This window comes from Pan troglodytes, chromosome 1 (genome assembly GCF_028858775.2).
Source record: "Pan troglodytes isolate AG18354 chromosome 1, NHGRI_mPanTro3-v2.0_pri, whole genome shotgun sequence".
NCBI classification, from domain to species: Eukaryota; Metazoa; Chordata; class Mammalia; order Primates; family Hominidae; genus Pan; species Pan troglodytes.
Genome location: NC_072398.2, coordinates 75,680,837 through 75,706,302, shown reverse-complemented (window position 1 = coordinate 75,706,302; position 25,466 = coordinate 75,680,837). Strand labels below are relative to the sequence as shown.

Here is a 25,466-nt window from a genome sequence, read left to right as displayed (position 1 = left end):
TATAGTCCAGGGCCCTCACAGGGTTCCCAAGACCCTTTCCATGGGTCCACAAGGTGAAAGTATGTCCATAATAAGGCTAAGATGCTATTTGCCTTTTTCACTCTAATTGTCTCAAAATTGCACAATAGTGTTCTTCAGAGGCACCATGATGTGTGATATCACAACGGACTGGATGCAGCAGCAAATATGAGGATCCAGCTGTCTCTCCTAATCCAGACATTAAAGAGATTTATAAAAATGTCAAACAATGCCACTCTTTTCACTAGTATTTGTTTTACAAAATATAATTATTTTTCATGTAAAATGTTAACAAATAATGGGTTTATTATTGCTATTTTTAATGAATCTGTAAATACATATTTTTCAGATTTCTGTGTCAATTTCTAATACAGTAAACATTGATAGGAATTTTACTCACATAAACAAAAATTCTTGGGCCTCTTTAGTGACTCTTAAGAGTTAAAGGAGCCCCGAAACTAAAAAGTTTCAGAACTACTGACATACAGTGAGAAATAAGTCTCTCTCCCAATCCTAACTATCCCCTAGGCAAACAGTTTCTCTCTTTAGAGGCAACCACTGTTACCAGTTCCCTGTATGTTATGTGCATATATAATTATGTGCATTACATATTTTTTCTTTTTACAAATGGTAGTGTATTAGGTACACTAACTGAGAATTTAAAATAGGAAAAACTAAAGCTATCATCATTTAATTACACTTTCCAACTCTTCCTTTTGCTGTACACTCTTGAAAACATGCTGCATGTTTTACCTTCCAGATATCACTGAGGCATTCAGGACACCCACATTTATTTAGATATCTAGCAGCCAATGACAGGGTAAGAGAAATCAATATCATGTCTATGACTACCAGAAAATTTCATTTTTAACTTTTCTTAACATCACTTTATCTTTGAACTAATAAAATAGTTCTAAATATGTTAAATATCTAAATAATTCTCTCCTCTTTCAGAGTCTGAAAACCATTCTCTTTATTTCTTTTTCCTTTTTTTCTTTCTTGTTACTCCTCCGAGATCCCCCACAAATGAGATCTCCCATTTTTGTCATCTATATATGAGAGTTGCAGTGAAGGGCCTCCACATACACATATACAAAAACATACAAGCAAGCCTGACTTTATAATATAGCATGGATCAGAACAGAAATGTATAAAAGTCACCTTAGAGAATGAAGATCTTCTAGTCCAATATAACCCAAAAAGATGTATTCATTTATCCAAAGAAAGAATCTCTTTTTAACTATTTCTGGTGCACTCTTCTTTATTCATAAACTTTCTAACTTACTGATTTTAACTAAGTTGCTGATTCTCTTTTTAGCTGCATCTAATATGCTCCATAACTCTTCCTTTGAGTTTCTAATGTCAGTGACTACTATATTGTTCTAGAAGTTCTATTTGATTCTTTTTTCAAATCTACCTAGCTTCTTCTATTTGTTGAGCTTTGTTTCTCTTTTTTTATTCCTTCATTAATATATTTATTCATTTTGAACATAACTATTTTAAAGACTTGAATAATCCCAATATCTGAAATTCCTAGCAATTAATTCTGTGGATGTTTTGTTGGGCCTGGGTTAAGGGTAAGTCCTTCCAGAGAGATTTTGCGTATGCTACTACCAGATGTCCAAATATTTACACATATGGTAATTTCTTGGTTTGGATGTTATTAGAGCATGTGGACAATATAAATATGAACCTCAAAACCATGTGAGACTAGTACTATAGTTATACTACAGTACTAGTATAGTACTAGCATTCATTCCTTAAGAAACACTTTTCTTCAGGTCAGTGTCCAGCCAAAAGTAGTCATTTTCTAGTTCTCCCTGTTCACTACTGTTGCTGCCTTTGTAGGTCTCTATGCATTGGCATTTCAATTTCATTTCCACTGAACCTAAGGCCTTAGAAAGCCATTAAACCCCAAGCATTTGAGACCTACAACCTTTCCAAGTTTTCATTTTACCCTCAAGTTTTGGCCCTGGGATTTTTCCTTTCTTTTGTATAAATTCAACTATGCATTGAAAAGAATACTTGTTGTACTCTGTCTGGCATTTCTGGGTGTTTTGCACTGGAAGAGGTAATGGATAATCTAGTCCACCATACTGCATGAAATGGAAGTACTCATTATTCTTTGTTGTTCAAGTGTAGGTCACCTAAGACAAAACCAAATTTGTCCTCCAAATTATTTCCTCTTCTCAAACCTAAATCACTATATTTCTTCAACTTTGTAAGCAAGTGGAAAGACAGAATACCTTATTAATTGTATTATTAGCAACTTAATTTCAACATTCTGCTTCTTTTTTTTTTTTTTCTTTTTTTTTTTTTTTTTTTTGAGATAGAGTTTCGCTCTTGTTGCCCAGGCTGGAATGCAATGGCACAATATCGGCTCACTACAACATCTGCCTCCCACGTTCAAGCGATTCTCCTGCCTCAGCCTCTCGAGTAGCTGGAATTACAGGTGCCTGCCACCACTCCAGGCTAATTTTTGTATTTTTAGTAGAGACAAGGTTTCACCATGTTGGCCAGGCTGGTCTCAAAATCCTGAACTCAGGTGATCCTCCTGCCTCAGCCTCCCAAAGTGCTGGGATTACAGGTGTGAGCCACTGCACCCAGCCTTCAACATTCTTCTTTTATGAAAAACTATAAATTATGAAACTGGCCATGTTTTCCTCTTGCTTAATAAAGTGTGCATAACCACAGCAGACATGTTAAAAATCTGTATTCAACATTTCTATTCTCAGCCTTCAGACAATCATGCCATCAGCACATTCTTCCTCTGGTCCTTCCCCTATGCAGCACCCCACTTTATGGTCCCCTCCTTCTCCCTCTCCATGTCCCTATGCATCCCCATCTCCAGCTTCAAATTTCTCTTTCTTTCTTTCTCTCTCTCTCTCTCACGCACACTAGATTAGCTCTCTCTGATTATTTCCAAATGAATATATACAAATTCATCATATGTATGGCTTTCCCATTAGCATAGTCTATCTTTCTTAGAAAGCAAAAAAAAAAAAAAGTTTTTCCAATATTGGCTCAGCCCTATATTCTCAAGACTAGTTCCCATCCCCCTTAAATTCCTTAAGAGGTCTTAGACTGACACTGAATCCACTGTGACCCTGTTCATACTTGGTCTTGAGCTAGTAAATCATCTTCCTCTCCTCCCACCCCCTGAGAAAGTCAGTTTTATCTCCCTCTTCCTACATTTCTGATTCCTCCTCGATCTAAATCAGTCTAACCCTGCCACTCTGCCAGCTGGACAGTCTAAACTAATCTCTAAATGGAGGTGAGGACAACTAGCAATTACCATGAAATATATGTAGCAATCAGTGGCCTGACACTCAAGAGATCTCTAACTCTGGCTTATAGACCATGGAGCCTTCAAGGACAAAATTGAGAGGTTTTAGGGTGATTTTTATTATAAAAATAAAAAGCAGGACCTTGTAAACAAATACTTTACGTAAGCCAGAATGCTCAATCATCATGACCTTTAAATTCCATAAGTTACCCAAATGAACCTGCAAGCATTTATCTGAAAAATATCCTTAAATCTTTGGGGAATATTGGCTACAAACCCTGAGATAATACTAATTCCTGAAACCCATAATATCACTTTAGAATATGCCAGTCTGAGCAAAGGCTTATGAGAGTCAGGTGACAAATGGAGTTCTAACTCAATGTCACCTCAGAGTCGAAAGGCCTGCACTCTACTAGTAGCTCTGTGTCTAACTTGTTAACCCTGTGGGCCCCAATTTCCTCCTCTATCAAGTGAGGGTTAATGCCTATCTCATAGAATTAGTTTAAGTATTAAATGTTTTACATAAAAATATTTCCAAATGTTAATAAATGTGAATAAACACAGTACTCTTCTTGCACAACCAAACCAAGTTTTACTAGTCAGTTTGAAGAAAGAAACCCAGAAAACGAAAAGGGAAAAAATGATTGTAGAGCCCTATCCCTACCCCCAAACAACTCTCTGCATTACATCATTATTTTTAGGATTAGAAGTAATAGATGTAAATTATAGTAGGCTGCCTGGCATTCACCAACTGGTAACTATTATTTGTATTACTAACAGCTTAAGTCCCAAGAATCTATTCATTTATTCATTGCTACTCATTGAGCACACATTTACTGAGAAATGATGCCAAAACATTTAGGTAAGTCCTTTGAGGAGAATATATATCTTTCTCAAGAAACTTATTCTTGGCATTTTAGAAGGCAAAATGTCAGACTTTCTTCAGATTAGACAAACAATATTAGAAAAGACCATCTATAATCACTAAATCAGGCAATTTGGATAGAAAACAGATTAGCAAAGGTAGGAGGAAAAGCCTTATATTTAGTATAATATTTAAAAATTACAGCTATACCATCTACAATTTCCAGCTATATATATAAAACACTGATGAATTGCCATTACAACTCCTTAAAGAAGGGGATTTTACTCCAAATAAAATTATTGAAATGGAAGCACAAGGCCATAAATTTTGGAATATTCTGTCTCCAGACCATTTTATTTTCCTAACCCAGAGCCTAAAGGGAATGAATGTTTGGTGGGTAGGGTGGGGGACAAAAGGATACAAGGGAGACGTGAACACTGAAGGAATCGAGGTGGAGTGGGGGCCTATATGTAGGCTTGGGTAGGAATGGAAGGGCTGAATAGCCAGAGACGTAGATGAGGGCACCAAGCTCCTAAAATGTGTGGAAAAGGATACCCAGATGTGGGAGCAAAATACAGAAAAGGAGCTGCAAGTCAAAAGTTCTGCTGAAAGCTCATTCTGCCTTCTATGTGTATCCCAGAAATCTACTTCACATGTCCTTGCTTCCTAACTCACTGCCAGAAACGTGTGAGTCATTCCTGACATTTTCTCACCCTCACTCAACATACTTTGTTATCTGCCACATCCGTAGTTCAGGAATCCATCATCCACCCAGCTCATCTGCCCTGCCTCACAACTGTCTCCTTGCCTCTGAACTTGCTCCTTTCGCCTTTTGCCACTTCCAGCCTATGACCATCCCAAATCACAAATCTGATCCATGTACCCCCATGGTAAGGTCCAAACCCCTTAACTGGGAACACAAGTTCAACTATTTATTCCTAGGAGCTCACAGCTGGCACCTTGAGATTCTGCTACACTTTGGTGTAAAGTTCTGTAGCACAATAGATGAGATTGCAAGAGCAGCATTTCTTAGAATTCATCCAAAGAAGATAAAAAATGCTATAGATTATACAGTTTTCCCATAGAATGATGATTTTAAGTAAATCATTTACAACTGAGACTATCTGTATATCCTTCCTGTAGTGGTTCACTTTCAAATGCAGTTCTTCCTGTGATCCACTATGGACACAAAATCCAGAATGTGCTATTAGCTGAGACATGTGAGAAACATCTGTACTTTCAATGAACTTATGCAATAAGCATCCCATACTGCATAACTTGCCATGATTATTGTTTCTTCATAGGACATTTGGCAATATTTTCCAATATTATTTCCTGACAAAGAAAAAAAGTTTTATTTAATTTCATGCCATTTTCCTTTGAATTATTATTTTAGCCATTTATATCTGCATTATTTCAGCAAGAAGGATATGCTTTTTATCCATGGTGTATAACTTTTTGTTTTTTGATATTACAAGCAAAAAATTTAAATCCAGGCACAGTGGTGCATGCCTGTAGTCCTATATGCTCAAGAGACTGAGCTGGTAGGATCCCTTAAGACCAGGAGTTCAAGGCCAGCCTGGAAACAGCAAAACTCCATCTTTAAAAAAACAAAAAACAAAAAAAACAACAAAAAAAAAACTAACATCACTCCTAAAAATATGTTCATGAGTTTGGTGAAATGTTAAGACTTGATCCTGACTTGAGGACTGCAGGACTTTAATATTGAAATGATTGTTTCATGTTCTAAGCACCTGTTGTCAAGGGTCTTGCTAATCAAGCTGGCCTCATGCTATTCTTACTTTATATTTCCAGATACTTTATTGTGATTGTCAATTTTATGTGTCAACTTGACTAGATACAGGGTGCCCAGATATTCGGCTAAACATTATTTCTGGGTATGCCTGTGAGAGTATTTACAGATGAGATTAGCGTTTGAATCTGTGGACTAAGTAAAGCAGATTGTCTTCCCAAATGAGGATTGGCATTGTCCAATCTATTGAGGGCATGAATAAAACAAAAGGTTGAAGAAAGGAGAATTCACCCCTTCTGCCTGACTGCTTGAGCTAGAACATCCGTTTTCTCCTGCCCTCGGTCTGAGACTTACACTATTATTTCCCCTGCTTCTGAGGTTTTCAGATGCAGATTCTATTACACCACTGGCTTCCCTGGCCTCTGAACTTATCCCTTTCAAGGTCCTTTGCCACCTCCAGTCTTTGTCCCAGGTCTGTAGCTTGCAGATAGCAGATCATGGGACTACTCACCCTCCACAATCATGTGAGCCAATTCCTCCCAATAAATCTTTTATATTTAGATAGATAGATAGATAGATAGATAGATAGATAGACAGACAGATAGATAAGAGGAGATAGATAGATAGATAGATAGATAGATAGATAGATGATAGATAGATAGATAGATAGATAGATAGATAGATAGATAGATAGATAGATAGATAGATGGCTATAAAGACATATTCTGTTTCTCTGGAGAACCTTAACTAATACAGATTTTGTTTGTTTCTGAGATTGGTTCTAAGGGAACAAAATGCTACAGATGAATTTTCTGAATTGGTTCCAGGGTTCTGGAATTGGCTCCCTAATTTGATTAGATTTGAAGATACTAATGACTATTTTCAGTAGTAAAGAGAGCACTGATAATTCATGGCATACTCTGGCAATAGAGATACACAAAATATCTGCATTGGATACTCCTAGTCAACCACTTATAAGCATCAAAAAAATGTGGTGACTGTGTATATAATATATATATATATATGGAGAGAGAGAGAGAGAAAATTTTGGGAAAACTGGTGACTATAATGAGGTTGGCTGTTTACACCTAATATTGCTGACCAAAATGGTGTAAGAAAAGGATTAATTCAGGAATTTGAACTCTCAGCTTGAGCACTGCATAAATGACTTAAAGGCTTCTATGTGTGCCCTGAAGGAAGCCATTATTTTCTAGAGCCAAAGAGCTGAGATTGCTGAAAATCAAAAACAGAATCTCATCTTGCAACTGGCTGAAATACAACACAAGTTAAACTACTAGCCTCACAGGGTGTCTACTGTTAAAGTGAGGACATAAAGTAGGAAAGTGTAGAATCTTATAAATTGGGATGGGGACAGGTGAGAAAACTTTGATGATGCTGGGAACACTGAGTTCCTAAATTCTAGTAGTTTTTTTTGCCAATAGAAGAGGCTCCCCCACTCCACAGCAGAACAGCCTTCCCACCCATAGTACAAGTGGCCTCCCAACAACCAGTGGTAGCACTTACCCACCCCCAGTAGGAGTGGCCTCTCCACCCCAATCAAAGGGATTAACCCTGAATTTCCTAGGAAGTTGTCATGCCACCACCCCAGGCAACTGTCTTGCAAGGCTGCTGATTCACCTCAGGACCCACCCTCACCACCTCTCTTTGCTTCTATACCTATAACTACATTTGTCCCAGTATGCCCTGAAAGGTGAGGTACAAAGTGTGACCCAAGAGGAGGTGTGCTACACTCCAAAACAACGACTTGAGTTTTCTCATTTATACAGTCACAAATCCAGGGAACAAAAGTGGAAATGCATATTAAAGGTTTGGAGCCAAGCACGGTGGCTCACACCTGTAATCCCAGCACTCTGGGAGGCCGATGTAGAAGGATCACTTGAGCCCAGGAATGCGAGACCAGGCTGGGCAACAAAGTGAGACCCCATCTCTATGAAAAAATTTTTAAAATTAGCCAGCATGATGATGCACACCTGTGGTCCCAGCTACTCAGGAGGCTGAGGCAGGAGGATTAACTGAGCCTAGGAGGTCAAGGCTGCAGTAGGCTATGTTCATACCACTGCACTCCAGCCTGGGCAACAGAGTGAGACCCTGCCTCAATACAAAAAAATACGGTTTGGGCAAATGGTGGAAAGAACATAAAGTTTAATGCAATCAAGTTTATTGATATGGGCTCACTAAGCAGAAATTCTGCATTAAATGTTGAGCTCAAGGAATTAGAAAGGGCTCTACATTTTTGTTGACTGATCAGCTGAAACGTGGACCAAAAGTTGGCCCACAGTGAGGGAATTTATATATCACACCTGCATTGGTTTAACGTAGAGGAAGAGATTCAAGGGTTTAGGGAAATTGGAATCTTAGGGCGGATTTGTCATTTAAGGCCTGCTCATTCACACTGGGAGGGCCCAGAAGATAGACCTTTCACTAATACTGTGAGAAATAAATTTGTGAGAGGAGCCCTAGCATCCCTGAAAAGCCTTGTGATTGCTCTTCTCTGTAGGCCACACCTCACAGTGGAAGCTGCAGCCACTGAGTTAAGAATTAAATGCAGTGAGAGTAATTGGATCCTGGGTGGCAGGGGCCAAGCAGCAACACTTAACTGCCAAAGACAAGGTGGGCATGGTTACCATCATGGACAGCAGAGTCACAGCAGAAGGCTGAATAGTCTGACATATAAAACCTATGGCATTGGCTGGCTGATCACGGTGTTCCTAGAAGTAAAATAGGTAGTAAACCTAGTAAATTCTTACTTGATCTGGATAAGCAGAAAAGTTCTAGGTTAAGTGAACAAAGTCTAACCTGTATCATAAAAACAGAGAGCCAAACCCCTTCAACCAATTTCCAAACGAGATCGTTTTTGAATGAAGGGGAGGTCAGGTCCCCTTGAAGAAGGATCCTATTCACTACTTAAAAGTTATATTAATACACCTCCCCGCCTTATCCAAAGGGACCTTTGACCTTTTACCAAAGCAACTGTACATTGGGGAAAAGGAAATAATTGGACCTTTTCAGGACTACTGGACCCTGGCTCTGAACTGACACTAATTCCAGGCGACCCAAAATGTCACTGTGGCCCTCCAATCAGGGTAGTGGATTATGAAAGTCAGGTGATCAGTGGAATTTAGCTCAGTTCATCTCATAGTGGGCCCTGAACTATTTCAGTGGGTCCCTGAAGCCATTCTGTGGTTATTTCCCCAGTTTTGGAATGCATAATTGAAACAGATATAGTCAGTAGCTGGCAGAACCTACAAACTGGTTCACTGACTTGTGAAGTGAGAGCTATCCTGGTGGGAAAGATCAAATGGAAGCCATTTGGAAAAGGCTTCCACTTTTCCCTAGGTTTACTACCTAGGGAAATAGTAAACCAAAAGCAACACAACCTTCCCAGAGGAATTGCAGAGATTTGCACCACCACTAAGATACTTCAAGGATGCAGGGGTAGTGGTACCCACCGAATCTCCATTCAACTCACCTATTTGGTCTGTGAAAAGACAGATGGGTCTTGGGGAATGACATAGATTATCATAAGCTTAACTAGGTGGTAACTCCAATTATAGTTACTATAACAGATATGTTTCATTGCTAGAACAAATTGACACATCTCTTGGTACCTGGTTTGCAGATATTGATCTGCCAAATGCCTTATTCTCCATATCTGTCCATAAGGCCAACAAAACCAGTTTGCTTTATTAAGGCAAGGTCATCAGTACAACTTCACTGTCCAACCTCAGGGGTCTGGTCTCTCCTCAGCCCTTTGTCATACATAACTTAGTTCTCAGAGATCATGGCACCTTCCCTTCCACAAGATATCTCACTGATCCATTACACTGATGACATTCTCTTTCACAAGATATCATACTGATCCATTACATTGAGGACCTAGTGAGCAAAAAGTAGATTCTACTCTAGGCTTATTGGTAAAACATTTGTGTGTCAGAGGATGGAAAATAAATTCAACAAAAATTCAAGGGCCTTCTACCTCAGTGATATTTCTTTTTTTTTTTTTTTTTTTTTTTTTTTTGTTCTCTTTTTGAGACAGAGTCTCGCTCTGTCACCCAGGCTAGAGTACAGTGGCATGATCTCGGCTTACTGCAAGCTCTGCCTCCCAGGTTCACACCATTCTCCTGCCTCAGCCTCCCAAGTAGCTGGGACTACAGGCACCCACCACTACACCCAGCTAAATTTTTTTGTATTTTTAGTAGAGACGGGGTTTCACCGTGTTAGCCAGGATGGTCTTGATCTCCTGACCTCGTGATCCACCCGCCTCAGCCTCCCAAAGTGCTGGGATTACAGGCGTGAGCCACCGTGCCCAGCCCTACGTCAGTGATATTTCTAGGGGTACAGTGGTATGGGAAACATCCAAACATCCCTTGCAAAGTGAAAGATAAATTCTTGCATCTGGCCCCTCATACAACCAAAAAAGAGGCACGATGCCTACTGGGCCTCTTTGGATTCTGGAGGCAACATATTCTCATTTTGGTGTGTTGCTCCAGACCCATTAACACTTGAGATTTTGAAGTAAAGCCCTGCAGTCCTGCACAGATAACTTCTGTCTTGTTGAGAAAGCTCTCGACCTCCTACTGAGCCTTAGTCAAGGCTGAACACTTAACTGTGGGTGACCAAATTACCATGTAGCCTGAGCTGCACATCATGAAGTGTTATCTGACCCAGCAAGCCATAAAGTTGGGTGTACACAGCAGCACTCCGTCATCAGATGGGAGTGATGTGTATGGGACTGGGTCTGAACAGGCCCTGAGGCACAAGTAAGTAATATGAAGAAATGGCCAAATATCCATGGTCCTCACCCCTGCTCTACTGCCCTCTGCCAACCTGCACCTATACCCTCATGCAAAGTTCCCTAAGAACAGCTGACAGATAAGAAGACCCAGAACTGTTTACAGATGATTCTGCATAATACACAGGCACCAACCAAAAGTGAACAGCTGCAGCACTACATCCCCTTTCTGGAACATCTCTGAAGGATACTGGTGAAGGGAAACAGTGGGCAGAACTTCAAGCAATGCAACTCGCTGTCCACTTTGCTTGGGAAGAGGAATGGCCAGACATAGAAGTATACAGTAATTCATGATCTATGGCCACTGGTTTAGCTGGAAGGTCACTGACTTGGAAAAAACATGTTAGAAAATTGATGACAAAGAAATTTAAAGAAGTGGTCTGTGAACAGACCTCTCTGTATGGACAAAAAAAAAAAAGTGAACATATTTGTGTCCCATGTGAATGTTCACCAAAGGGTGATCACAGCAGAGGGGTATTTTAATAATCAAATGGACAGGGTGACCTGTTCTGTTGATACCAGTCAGCCTCTTTCCCCAACCACCCCTGTCATCACCCAATGGGCTCATAAACAAGGTGGCCATGGTGGCAGGCATAGAGGTTATGCAAAGACTCAGCAACATAGACTTCCATCAACATTGACCTGGCTACAGCTACCACTGAGTGTCCAATATGCCAGCAGCAGAGACTCACATTGAGTTCCCATAATGGCACCATTCCCCAAGGTGATCAGATAGGTACCTGGTGGCAGACTGATTACACTGGATGGCTTCCATCATGGAAGGGGCAGTGTTTTGTTCTTACTGGAATAGACACTCTGGATGCAGATTTGTGTTCCCTGAACACAACGCTTTTGCGAGAACTACCTTCCATAAGCTTACAGAATGACTTATCCACTGTCATGGCATTTCACACAGCATTTTTTCTGATCAAAGAACTCACTTCACAGCAAATAAAGTGTAGCATGGAATTCACTTGTCTTACCGTGTTTTCCACCATCCTGAAGCAGCTGATTTGACAGAATATTGGAATGGTCTTTTGAAGACTCAATTATAGCACTAGTTAGGTGGCAATATCTGCAGAACTGGGCAAGACTCCCTCAGAAAACTATATATGCTCTGAATCAGCAAGGAATAGATAGTGCTGTTTCTCCCATAGCCAGGATTCTCAGGTCCAGGAATCAAAGGATAGGAACAGGAGTGTCACCTCTTATTGTTACTCCAGTTACACCAGTAAAACGTTTCCTTCCTGTTCCTTCAACTTTATGTTCTGCCTGTCTAGAGGTCTTAATTTCAAAAGGAGAAATGCTTCAACCAGGAGACAATGAACAACAATGGTTCCATTGAATTGGAAATTAAAACTGCCACCTGGCCACTTTGGGCTCTTCATGCCTCTGAATCAACAGACAAAAAAAAGGAGTTCCTTTGCTGACTGGGGTGATTGATCTTTACTCCCAAGGGAAATTGAACTACTACTCACAATGGAGTAAGGAAGAGTATATCTCTCATACAGGAGATCCCTGGGGGCATCTCTTACTATTACTCTGCCCTGTGATTAGGTCAGTGGAAAACTACAGCACAATCCAGACAGAACTACTAATGGCCCAGATGCCTCACTAATGAAGTTGGGGTCACTTCACCAGGAAAAGAATCACAACCAACTGAGAAACTTGCTGAAGGCAAAGGCAATACGAATAAGTAGTGATAGAAAGTAGTTATAAATGCCAGCAATGACCACATGACTACTTACAGAAACAAGGACTCTAATTGTCATGATTATTTCCTCCTTATTTTGTTATGAATACAATTGTGTATGTGCATATATATATATATACATATATATTTGCTTTCTTTCCTCTCTTACTCTCTTATTATATAACATAAAATGTATTGTTTAATCATAGTATTTAAGTTTTGTTAATTTTACATCGTAGTGTTTAAGTTATAAGATTTCAAGAAGGGTAAACCTCACTCAAGTGCTTTAACTCCTCTTCTGAGAAAAAGGTTATACATTTTGTTGTCTACAGGATAGTAATATCATGTGGAATTATGAAATTGTTATCGTCTTTATTTGGAGGTTAAGTATGGTTTCAGGAGGCACATATGAGTATCAAGTTGGCAAGGGGTGGACTTGTGATGGTTAATTTTATGTGTCAACTTGGCTGGATCACAGAAGCTCAGATATTTGGCCAAAGATTATTTGTGAGTGTGTCTGTCAAGGTGTTTACAGATGAAATGGGTGTTTGGATCTACAGACTGTCCTCCCCAATGAGGACTGATATCACCCAGTCTGTTGAGGACATGAAAAAAACTAAAGGTGGAAAAAGGAAGAACTCACTCCTTCTGCCTGGCCACTTGAGTTGAAACATCTGTTTTCTCCTGCCCTTGGTCTGAGACTTACACCATCATCTCCCCAACTTCTTAGGCCTCAAGACTCAGACTGAACTACACCACTGGCTTTCCTGTATCTCAAGCTAGCAGACAGCAGATCATGAAGCTTCTCAGCCTCCACAGTCACATAAGTCAATTCCACACACATACACAACACACACACACACACCCATATACATACATATATACACACATATACATATATGTCTGGAGAACTCAGGTTAATACAACTATATATTTGGGAAAGGCTTGTCATTAATAATAAGTCCATTTGTTGAAAAATGCTGCTAATGTCCTATCTTATGGGCAATGGTTTGTCAGACATTAGATCATCCTTATTTTTGCCTTGTTACATGGCCAGTGTAAAGTTTGTGCCAGCTAGAGCTCTCTGTCAGTTTCGTATTTTCCATTTGCACTTGTGTTGTTAATATGTCTTCAAAATTCATGGCTTCTTTACAACGATATTTTTAACCATTGGCCTCAAATCCTAAGCTTCTTTTTTTATGCTCAGAAACTTTCTATTGGGAGCAGGTTGTGGGCAAATAAATGTCTATTCTTTTACCCTAGGTCAAAGATGCATTCCTAAGTTATTCTTCCCACACCTCAGCCAAAGGTACAACACATCTGCAATCCTGAGAGGCAGAAATAATAATACCTGTACTTACCATAGGCTGATTTGCCATAGGACCCTGGAGAAGCCACTTCACCTACTATTAATTGGCCTTCTGTGCCTTGCAAGAGGATTTTTCAAATCTCAGCCTTCACAAACCACAGTAGAGCTTCTGGGACTCCATACTGTTGCTGTCACAGCCCAGCTTGTGTATACATCCTGCCACAACCAAAACCCAACCAGAGGTAATAATTTCAGATTTTGAAGTTCCCTTTATTTCCACACCTGACCTAATTTTGTAATATGCCCTGGGCCATGCTCTGCACTGACATGTATCCCACCTTCATCAGTCAGATGGAACGTATTCAGCCAACTGGAAAAGGGGTACAAATCTCACCTTTCCCCAGAGCACTATTTCTCATCAATCCTGCTTCAAGGTCATCACCATGTTCAGCAAATGAAGCTCCTTGATGACCCCATCATATAGCTTAGGCACATGGCAGAGAAGGGTGAGTTTGGGCCAGAAATCTGTAAGGACAGAAAAGTAGCCAGTGGCTTTCAAACAATCCCCTGGAGGGCTTGTAGGCTCCTGAGCCTCATACCCAGAGTTTCTGATTCAGGGAGTCTGAGGTGAGGCCTGAGAATTTGCATTTCTTTTTTTTTTTTTTTTTTTTTTTTTTTTCTTTTTGAGATAGGGTCTCACTCTGCATCCAGGCTGGAGTGCAGTGGCACAATCACGGCTCACCACAGCCTCAACCTCCCAGGCTCAAGTGATCCTCCAACCTCAGCTGCCTGAGTAGCTGGGACCACAGGTGCTCACCACGATACCCAGCTAATTTTTTATTTTTTGTAGAGACGGTATCTCCCTATGTTGCCCAGGCTAATCTCAAACTCCTGTGCTCAAGTGACCCTCCAGCCTCAGCCTCCCAAAGTGCCAGGATTACAGGCATGAGCCACCACACCTGGCCCAAGAATTTGCATTGCTAACAAGTTTTCAGGTGATAACTGAGGCTGCTGGTCCATGGACCACACTTTGAGTAACACTCCAGACTAGGCCAAAGGATACCTGAGTGCTTGTCTGGCATCATCTGGCCATTTTTTCGCCCTAGAAATGCCATCTGTTATCTAGCAGCCTGATGCTACTGCTAGCCAGCAGAGACCATCAAGGCCCAAACACATAGATGCATTTTTATGCTCCAGGAGCTTTGCAACATAAAGGAGTTCGCCAATGTAAGTGTCTGGGTCTTTTCTAGAAGCTCCCTAATTTGTAGGATAATTTACCTCCCCATGCTTTATGTAAGCGCAGGGAACAGAGGACAATCAATTCCACACTGACATTTTCTGACAGATCTACATATGTAACAATTGAGATTTGAAATGGTATCATCAAACAAAACCCTGAGTAGTCTTTCAACTGAGTAGCCTTTCAAGCGTTTTCAGCTAGGCGCGGTGGCTCACGCCTGTAATCCCAGCACTTTGGGAGGCCAAGGCAGGTGGATCACGAGGTCAGGAGTTCAAGACAAGCCTGGCCAAGATGGTGAAACCCCATCTCTACTAAAAATACAAAAATTAGCTGGGTGTGGTGGCGGGTGCCTGTAATCCCAGCTACTTGGGAGGCTGAGGCAAGAGAATCGCTTGAACCCAGGAGGCAGAGGTTGCAATGAGCTGAGATCACACCACTGCACTCCAGCCTGGGCGACAGAGAGAGACCGTGTCTCAAAAAAAAAAAGAGAGTTTTCATTTTTTCATTTTGTGTTTGTTTGTTTAGTGCCTGAAGGGGGAAATATAAAAGAGTAAGACATGATACCGGCACAAAGAGACCTGAAAATCTATTGGAGGAAATAAGATATATAAGGACAGGCTCATTGCAGAGCGTGGAATGCAGTCCAGGAACATAGAGCACTAGACATGGAAGCAAGAGACCATGACCCCATGTCTATTGACGCTCCATTGCTGACTTATTGTGTGATAATGGGGCAAGTCCCTTTGCCTTGCATGCGGTGACAAACTCTTGGAATCTGTATAACTATGCAGACCACAGATATGATATCTCCTGGGACCATGATTCTCTAGGGACAACTCTGTCCCTGAGAGCTAAGCCCCAGGGATGATAGCTAATCCTGGGACACATAAAACTAAGTTATCAGGACCCTCATGGAATCACCCACAGGGAGTAACTCAGAGCAGCAGCCTACTGCAGAGAGGGAAGTAGCACCTACAGCCAGCTGTGCTAAGGCAAATAACTATTTTTTTAGAACTTACCACGTACCAGGTACTATTCTTAGTTAAATGTATCATTTTGTTAATCCACACAACATCCCTATAAGGAACTGTAATTATTCATCTGCCTGGGATGCTTTTCCCAGTCACCCACATGGCTCATGCCCTCACCTACTTCAAGTCTTTGCTCAAATGTCACCTCTACAATAAGGCCATCCCTGACTGCCATTTTTTTTTTTTTTTTTTTTTAAGACAGAGACTTGCTCTGTCGCCAGGCTGGAGTGCAGTGGCACGATCTCAGCTCACTTCAACCTCTACCTCCCAGGTTCAAGCAATTCTTCTGCCTCAGCCTCCCAAGTAGCTAGGATTACAGGCATGCACCACCATGCCCTGATAAGTTTTGTATTTTTAGTAGAAATGGGGTTTCACCATGTTGGCCAAGCTGGTCTCAAACTCCTGACCTCAAGTGGTCCACCTGCCTGGGCCTTCCTAAGTGCTGAGATTACAAGTGTGAGCCACCCTGCCCAGCCCTGACTGCCCTCTTTTAAACTATAACATCTTCCTTCTTTCCCCAAAACCCCTATCCATTTTACTCTGCTCTATTTTTTTGCATCACATTTATCACATTCTAACATGCTATATATAATTTACTTATGTTCATTGTCTATCTTCCCCTATTAAATGTAAGTTTCCTGTGGGCAGAGATTTCTGTCTGTTTTGCTCACTGATGTATCCCAAGTACCTAAACAGCCAACAGCAAGTCCCAAGGTAAAGGGCTAGACTGCAAATATGTTCGACTTTGTGGGCCATATGGTTTCCATTGCAACTACTCAACTCTGCCTTCATAAGACAAAAGCAGCCACACTAACACACAAAATGGGTGTAGCTGGGGTCCAGTAAAATTTTATTTACAGGCACTGCAACTCGAATGTAATATAGTCTTCACATATCACAATATATTTGGCTTTTATTTTTCAACCACTTAAAAGTATAAAAACTATTCTTAGTTCACAGGCCACATAAACAGGCAGCAGGCTGGAATTGGCCCACAGGTCACAGTTTACAAATCCCTGAGCCAGAATCTATTAAGGGCTCACATGGAAACCACTGTGCCAAGATATTTGAGGGCACTTGAAAGTGGGATGTTACTTTAAGTATATGAAACATTTCTTATACAATCAAGTATACACACATTATTAATGTGTTTGCCAGGTACCTTTCCATAGTACCAAGGTAAATTTAGGTTTATTCACTGTCTGAATTATGTACAACTCATTTAAATTAAATAAGATTGGCACAATGAAGTTGTCAAGTTTTCAAAGATTACATAAAAAGAGTAGATGGTAAACAATTCTGGCCCTAAACATCTCATGCATCTCACATTGTACCTCATTGATAAATCCAAATTTCCAGCATGAGCATTGGATTTGATTTTATTATTGTTTAAAAAGCAATTGACAGAACTAGTAACTAAACCAGTTATGATGCTGTAGGCATTTTCAACTGTGACTCATACTGCGAAATATGGAGTTAGCTCATCTCAACAGGACAGAAAAGGCTGCATGGCACGTGGGTGTGTGTTATTGGATCTAGAGTTTGATCTCGACCCACTTCTCACCTGTGGGCCCTGTGCATTTGAGTTATCTGGTAAGGAGGGTGGGCCCAGATCAGTTTTCACACTGGCAAGTTAGTTCAAGGCTATATTCTTGTAGACACACCCTGCTTTCCCAAAACTGAGGTAGACATTGTGCAATACCATACAAACACACTCAAAGGAAGCAGGGCTTTGGCATATAGTAGGCACTCAATAAATATTTGAATCAACAAATAAATATATGGATAGCTCTGAACTACTAGGGGGAAAAAAAGCACTCATTTGAGTAAACAGGTCATCATTAATTATTATTTACTGTACTCTATTCTTGTCTGCCATAGGAAAAACAAGAGCTATATGCCCCAGTGCTTGACCACTAATTTATTTACTTATTTCACAAAAATTATTAAATACCTACTATGTTCCAGGAACTCTACAGGGAATTTGGCCTACATAGCTAACGAAGACATTACAGGGTTGCATTATAACTTCCATGAGTCCTAGGCACTTTTGCCTTCATGGACCCCTTCTTCCATTAAAAAAAAAAAAATTTTTATTTTACATTGTCTTAAAGATAAATATAATTCAGGCCGGATTCATTGCTATGTTCTTAATTATTATACTCACTATTTCTTCAGAATTTAAAAGCAATTAATATGAAAACATTGTCGTGGACCCTAAAATTACCCTGGGCCCTGGGCTCTGTGTCTGTTGTGCCCAGTGGGGCGATTGCCCTGCGACAGTCTCTGTCTTCCTGCCTCCTGTCCTGAATGAATCGGTCCAAATGTTACTCAAAGGAGCTGATCAAAGTAGCTGGGACCTGGGGAGAATTCCCAGGTGTGGGAATCCTGAGAGGTAATTATGGAGAGCTTCCGAATGGAGAGCCTGTGGCCGTGGGGTGAAAGTGAAAGTGAACAGTGACAGCGGCCTGTTGGGTGGTACTGGGTTCTGAGCAGGGCGAGGAGGGGAATCTAGTTGGGGGGATGGGGAGACAGTAGCAATGGCAAGGCAGGATATTACAGCAGCAGCAGGATGAGAAGGGTGACTGCATCACTCGGTGCAGACTGCTGGCACCTGAGTGGAGTAAGGCTGATGGCTGTGCAGGGAGCAAAGGCGGTGGCCACTGGGGAGGCAGGTGGTGCGGGAGGGGAGAAAAGCAGACCAAACAGCCTGACGTGGGGTGTTGGGGCCCAAGAAGGATGAGGAGGATATTAGCACAGTCCGTGTGGAATGTCAGAACCTGAGGGTAGATCAAGGTAACCAGCTTCTCACAGTCAGAAAAAGAAGTTACAAATCTGGCCAGGCGCGGTGGCTCACACCTATAATCCCAGCACTTTGGGAGGCCGAGGTGGGCAAATCACTTGAGACCACCCTAGGCGATATGACGAAACCCCATCTCCATAAAAAAGTATAAAAATTTGTCGGGTGTGGTCGCACACACCTGTAATCCCAGCTACTCAGGAGGCTGAGGTAGAATAATCACTTGAGCCCAGGAAGTGGAGGTTGCAATGAGCTGAGATCATGCCACTGCACTCCAGCCTGGGTGACAGAGCAAGACTCTGCCTCAAAAAAAAAAAAAAAAAAAAAGTTACAAATCTGGAAAGTGAAAACTAGAATGAATCTGTGCTGCTGTTAGATTAAAATCATCACTATCAGCATGAATTCATGCTTTCCTGTAATATACAGATATAAAACTAGATGTAAATGGGTGTGTGTGTGTGTGTGTGTGTGTGTGTGTGTCCTAGCTCTATACATTGAGAGCCTGGGAGCAGAGACATCCCAATAGCAATGAACACAGCTATCATCCATATTTTTATTTCTGCTATGGTTTGACAGTTTTTATCCCCTACAAAATTCATATATTTAAATCCTAACCCCCAGAGTGATGGTATTAGGAGGTGGGGACTTTGGGAGGTGATAAGGTCATCAGGGCAGAGGTCCAGGTATGGGATTCATGCCCTTATAGAAGAGGCTCAGAGAGCTGCCTTGCCCCTTATACAGCCAGAAAGTTGGCAATCTGCATCTCACAGGCAAACCCTCATCAGACCCCAACCATGCTGGCACCCTCATCTTGAACTTATCAGCCTCCAGATCTGTGGAAAATACACTTCTGTTGTTTATAAGCTAACCAGTCTATGGTATTTGTTATAGCAACCCAAACAGACTAAGACAACTTCTAAATACCATTTTCCATGAAAAAGAGCCAGGCCCCTCAGGAGAAATGGCAAGAAAATTACAAGATGAGTTTGGAATACCTTGTTGTTCCAGAAGGCAAGGACATGTACAAAGAATGATAGGAACAGGCAAGAAAATATACAAAGAATGATAGGAACACTGGCCAAATTGGGAACAATTTGATGAAAACAGATTAGAACCCAATAGATAAAATAAGCTTCCATGGGTCCATACTAATATAAATAATTGATTGATTAATAAGGAAGAAAGTAAGTTTTTTCTTATAGTAGAATGCCAACTAATTAAATGCAGAATGGATAATTAAATTAAAAAATCACTGCTTGGCAACCGTCATAATAGTATGGTTTTAGACAAGAAATATCAATGGATGCTAAAACTAATGGATGAACATTTCATGCAGAATGGAGTTTTTTTTTTTTCTTTTGAGACAGGGTCTCACTCCTGTCACTCAGGCTGGAGTGCAGTGGCTCGATCACTGCAGCCTCAACTTCCCAGGCCCAGGTGATTCTCCCACCTTAGCCTACCGAGTAGCTGGGACTACAGGCATGCGCCACCATGTCTGGCTAAATTTTGTATTTTTAGTAGAGACGGGGGGTTTCACCATGTTTCCCAGGCTGGTCTCAAACTCCTGGCCTAAAGTGATCCACCCTCCTTGGCCTCACAAAGAGTTGGGATTACACGGATGAGCCACTGCACCTGGCCAGAATGGGATATTTAAATAGTCTCAAAGTACCTTCCATAAAATATTTACAAATTTTTTTAAAAAATAATAATTTTACAGTGAAGAGGACTGGCAGACACCTCTTAATTAAGTTTTCAAAGTGAACATCACCATTAATAAGACAAACTGAAATTGTGCACCACCTGTAGGATGCAATGAGAAGACCATACACAGCATCACTTCTCTGCTATTCCTACCAAAAATGAAAAGCATTACCTAAATCTAATTCTGAGGAAATATGAGACAAACTCAAATGAAGGAGCATTCCACAGAATAACTGTAATCTACTAAAATGTGAAGGTCATGGAATCAAGGAAAGACTGAGGAACTCCCCTACTCTGAGAGGGTCAAAGAGGCACAACAACCAAATGCAGTGCTTGATCCTGAACTTCTGCGATAATCACATTTATTGGGACAGCTGGGGAAACTGGAATGGTGTCTGCAGATTCAATGTTAGTAATGTATTAATGTTATTAATACTTTTATAACTTAGATAGTTGTATTATTTTTATATAGAAGAATGTCCTTGGGTCCAGGAATGATACATTCAAATATTAAAGTGATATGGCATCATGCAATAATTTCCTCTCCAACAGTTCAGAAAAAAAAGTCATTATACTATTCTTGCCAGTTTTCTTTAAGATTGAAATTATTTCAAAATAAGAAGAAAAAATTAAATTGAAAGTCATCAAACTTTTTAAGGTAAGGCCCAAGACTACAGAATTTATAACTGAACTATTGTGTATTCCCTGAAGGACATTTGCTTTTAGTGATTTTTTCTTAAAAATCAAGTATTCTTTTCTGGCATAAAAATATGACTCCCACATGCAAATCTAATCTACAGTGTGAGAAGTGCAGGCAGTGGTTACGCTGGCAGGAGGATGAAGGGGAAGTGGTGGCTGGCAGTAAGCCCTGAGGAGCTCCCGCAGCTCTCCATGCTTCCTGATCTAGGCTCTGAGTGCACAGGTGTAAGTCCTTTATGTACATGTACACCCTCCTGCTGCATTCAGGGTTTGTACTCTTTTCTGTATACATATTATACTTCAATAAAACGTAAACTTAAATTTTTTAAAAAACCAGGTGCAGTGGCTCACACCTACAATCCCAGCAATTTGGAAGGCCAGGGTGGATGGATCACTTGAGCCCAGGAGTTTGAGACCAGCCTGGGCAACATAGTGAGACCTCATCTCTACAAAAAATCAAAAAATGAGGCGGGAGGATCACCTGAGCCTTGGAGGTTGAGGCTACAGTGAGCCGTGATTGCACCACTGCACTCCAGCCTGGGTGACAGAGTGTGACACTGCCTCAATTTAAAAATAAAAAATAAAAAAAGACACAGGCCTTGATCTTAAGAAGTCCACAATCCAGCATAAACAGAAGATGATGACAGCTGTCACAGTTGCATGTCTGACACCCACAAACCAACAGTGAATCACCAGACTAACCTACAAAGAAGCTCTAAATTTGCGGTTCAACAGGAATTCAAGGAATAAGGTTACTGGGGCCCAGGAAAGTAAATAGATATATATATACATTCACTCACTCACTGGTTCTCCGTATACTCACTAATCAACTCCCCATTTCTTCTTCTCAAATAAAAGTTGTAAATGGGTGTCAAGATTCTATTTTGGTACCACCTTATTACTACCTTCCTCTCACAATGGGAGGGAACATTCAAAAGATATTTAAAGGGACTTGGTCATAGGAAGCCCCCAGTGGTACCTTAATAGTTGTGAGCATGTCTAAGTGAGCCCACGTGGTGGAGATGTGATGTAAGAGATGGGAAATGAGGGAGTCAGAAGTGGTCTCACCATGTCACTGGCCTCCAGGTTATCATCCAATGTCCATCATTTCCTACCTGCTGCTAGTGAGAAGACCTTGGTGCTCCTTGGACTGAACTTTGGCCTAGGACTTGCCTGAAGCTCTGTGTACAGCTTTAAACCCCAGCTTTCCAGCACTGACCACCATGACAGGACGGAACCCAGTGTCCTGGGGTAAAACCCAAGGGGTAGCAGCTGCACTGGGGAGACATGTACCCAGTCTGGACTAGTCCTTAATGTGTGGTTTTCACCTTCATGAAGGCCTCTCATGCTTCTTTCTTTGACAGGAAGGACTTGGGGGAAGTCCCTCTGATTTCCCCCTGCTGACACTGGTCCGCTTTGGCCGCTTGACGTGTGTGGGCTTCCTGAAGTCTCTGTTGCTGCGGACCAGGGCATATCACTTTGCCCATGGCCAAAGGAAGAAAGGAAAATTTCCACCCACCTGAGATAGGCTGCTTCTATCTTCAGCCTGAGGCAGAGCAGTCATCACTCATCACCAGCACCCCTCAGGTCTTTCTTTGCTGGACTAGTGTCAGGGGCAGGGGCAGGGGCGGGGACAGTTCAATCCAGGAGACCTGGGTTCCAGCTGTAGTTCTGGTTTAGCTGTGCTTCTTCCCTAGCTCTGTGATGACAAGCAAATTATTTTTCATGTCTTCACCTTGGCTTCCTAATCTGGACTATAAGAAGGTATTTTAAAATAATCTCTAAAATCCTCTAGAATATAAATTCCATGAGGATGTCATCTTGCAGCAGAAGAGCTCAATAAAATATTTGATCAAGAAATAGTTAGGCTGAGTGCAGTGGCTCACTCCTGTATTCCCAGAACTTTGGGAGGCTGAGGTGGGCAGATCACTTGAGGCCAGGAGTCTGAGACCAGCCTGGCCAACATGGCAAAACTCCATCTCTACTAAAAATACAAAAAAATTAGCTGGACATGGTGACACACACCTGTAATCCCAGCTACTCAGGAGGCTGAAGCATGAGAATCACTTGAACCCAGGAGGCAGAGGTTGCAGTGAGCCAAGATCACACCACTGCACTCCAACCTGGCCAAAGAGTGAGACTCTCTCAAAAAATAAAAATAAAAAAATTTTAAAAAGGAAATAGTTGGCCAGGTGCAGTGGCTCATGCCTGTAATCCCAGCACTTTGGGAGGCCGAGGCGGGCAGACCACGAGGTCAGGAGTTCGAGACTAGCCTGGCCAATACGGTGAAACCCCGTCTCTACTAAAGATACAAAGAATTAGCTGGGTATGGTGGTGGGCACTTGTAATCCCAGCTACTCAGGAGGCTAAGGCAGGAGAATTGCTTGAACCTGGGAGGCGGAGGTTGCAGTGAGCTGAGATTGCGCCATTGCACTCCAGCTTGGCAACAGAGCAAGATTCCATCTCAAGAAAAAAAAAAAAAAAAGGAAATAGTTAAAGGAATCTCTTCTGAGGTCAACTGCCCCATGTCTCATCCACTTGGCCTGCCTCTGATTTCAGCCACAACTATAGTAAATAGACAGTGCCTGCAAAGCTCAGACTCACCCTGTGACAGTGCCCCATCTCAAGGCCAGCCCTACAAGTCTATCTGCTTTCTGTCTTCGTTTCTGGCTCAGCCTCACTGCCTCACAATCTCAAATGCAACAAAAACATTTTACTTCTTCGTCCTTCAAAGTCATTAACTTGCGCATGATCTCAGAGTGTGCAAAGATTTTCTAAACGGAACAAATTAAAAGATTTTCTAAATAGAAAGATTTTCTAAATAGAACCAATTAAAAGCATTAACCATAGGAAAGACTAACGATTTGAACTAATATCCCTAAAAAGACATCGTTAGGAGAGTCAAAACGCAACTATGAGCTAAGAAAATATATTTGCAATATATGTATTTAGCAAAGGACTCATATCCAAAATAAAGAACTGCTGCAAGTCAATAACAGAAAGATCAACAGCCAGCCACCAAAGATTACATATTATTCCATTCATATAGAATTTAAAAATGGGTAAAATTTCCATTAATGGTAACAGAAGTCGGAATAGTGATTATCTTTGAGTGGAGTATTACAGAGAAGGACTACAAGGGGAGGTGCTGGGTTGATGGAAATGATCAGTATCTCAATCTCAGTAATGATTCCACAGGTGTATACAACGGATTTTATGTAAAATTCATCAAGTTGTATACTTTGTACACTTTGCAACAGATAAGTTTGAGTTCAATAAAAAAGGGGGTGGGAATCGAGGCTGTTTAGGTCACATACTCACTCCTGCATCCAAGGGAATACAGTGTGTTGATTGGCTTGGGACGGGGTCCTATGGCCCATCCCGAGGGCTGAGGATGGAGCCCACCCAGACCAAAAATGGACAGAGGAGGGAATCTCCAAGGGGGATTGAGAAGTATTTGCAGAAGATGAGGAAAAAGATGTTCTAAGGGAGACAACTAATTTCTAATGGTCAGGACAGAGGTGGGCCTTACCTTTAGCAAGTGGAGCTGGAAAATACAGGAGAGAGAGAAAGACAGAGACACAGAGACAGACAGACAGGGGCAGAGAGATGCAGAGTAACCAGCCGTCGGCTTTCCAATTCTTTGTTCTCACTCCTGTGAGTGAAGCTGCACTTCCTATGTGGGGGTTCTGAAAGGTTTCCCTATATCTGTGGGGGAACTTGTTATTCTTTTTGACCATCTGGCATTTTGAGCCTGCTTTTAATTGTTTGGGGAAGTTCCCCACCTTATGAATCTTGACAGGAGGCAGAGTTGCCTCCCACTCTCAGTGCCGAAAATGCCAGTGTTCATGATCTAAGCTCAGCCAAGGAGACAGCAGCGCTCCAGAATCACAGAGACCACAGGGCACATCGGTGTGGAGGACTTGGTCATAGAAGAGTCTAGTCCAGCAGTGTCACAGCAGGCCAGTGTTCACAGGGTCAGAGGAGCGAGCAGCAGCAGCCGGCGCCCAGCAGCATAGCCCTGCAGTCCTCACGCCCCATTCTAAGGTGTGATGTTTGGCCCTTTTGCCAGCTGGCAGGCCCCACATCTGATCCTCCATCCTTCCTGCCAATCCTGTACCCCAGTCTATATCCTTTCAATAGTTCCTTTTGGCCTAAACCAACCAATTCATGTACACTGCTTGAAACCAGGAATCCTAACTGATAATAACATGCTTTCAGAAAATTCCCCCTTTTAGTTTATACAGAGAAGCAAAGC

At 41.5% G+C, this 25,466-nt stretch overlaps 1 protein-coding gene across 16 annotated transcripts in view; it reads right to left on the bottom strand.

Moving 5' to 3' along the window:
- The window catches only part of TNFSF4 (TNF superfamily member 4), a 304,161-nt gene that overhangs the window by 215,065 nt on the left and 63,630 nt on the right, over positions 1-25,466 (bottom strand). The window contains exons 1-3 of one of the 16 annotated variants that reach the window (XM_063811312.1): positions 22,728-22,875; positions 14,132-14,262; positions 13,790-13,953 (exon numbers count right to left, since the gene is read on the bottom strand). The exons of 6 other annotated variants lie outside the window; for them this stretch is intronic. Coding sequence is in view for 4 of the 10 variants with exons in the window: in XM_054673364.2 (XP_054529339.2) it covers positions 22,324-22,681 (358 nt within the window). In the remaining 6 variants the exon portion in view is untranslated. Of the gene's footprint in view, positions 1-13,789; positions 13,954-14,131; positions 14,263-22,031; positions 22,082-22,323; positions 23,898-25,466 lie in introns of those variants that run through there. 9 more of the 16 variants (XM_063811318.1, XM_063811346.1, XM_063811347.1 and 6 more) reach the window with 9 other exon arrangements.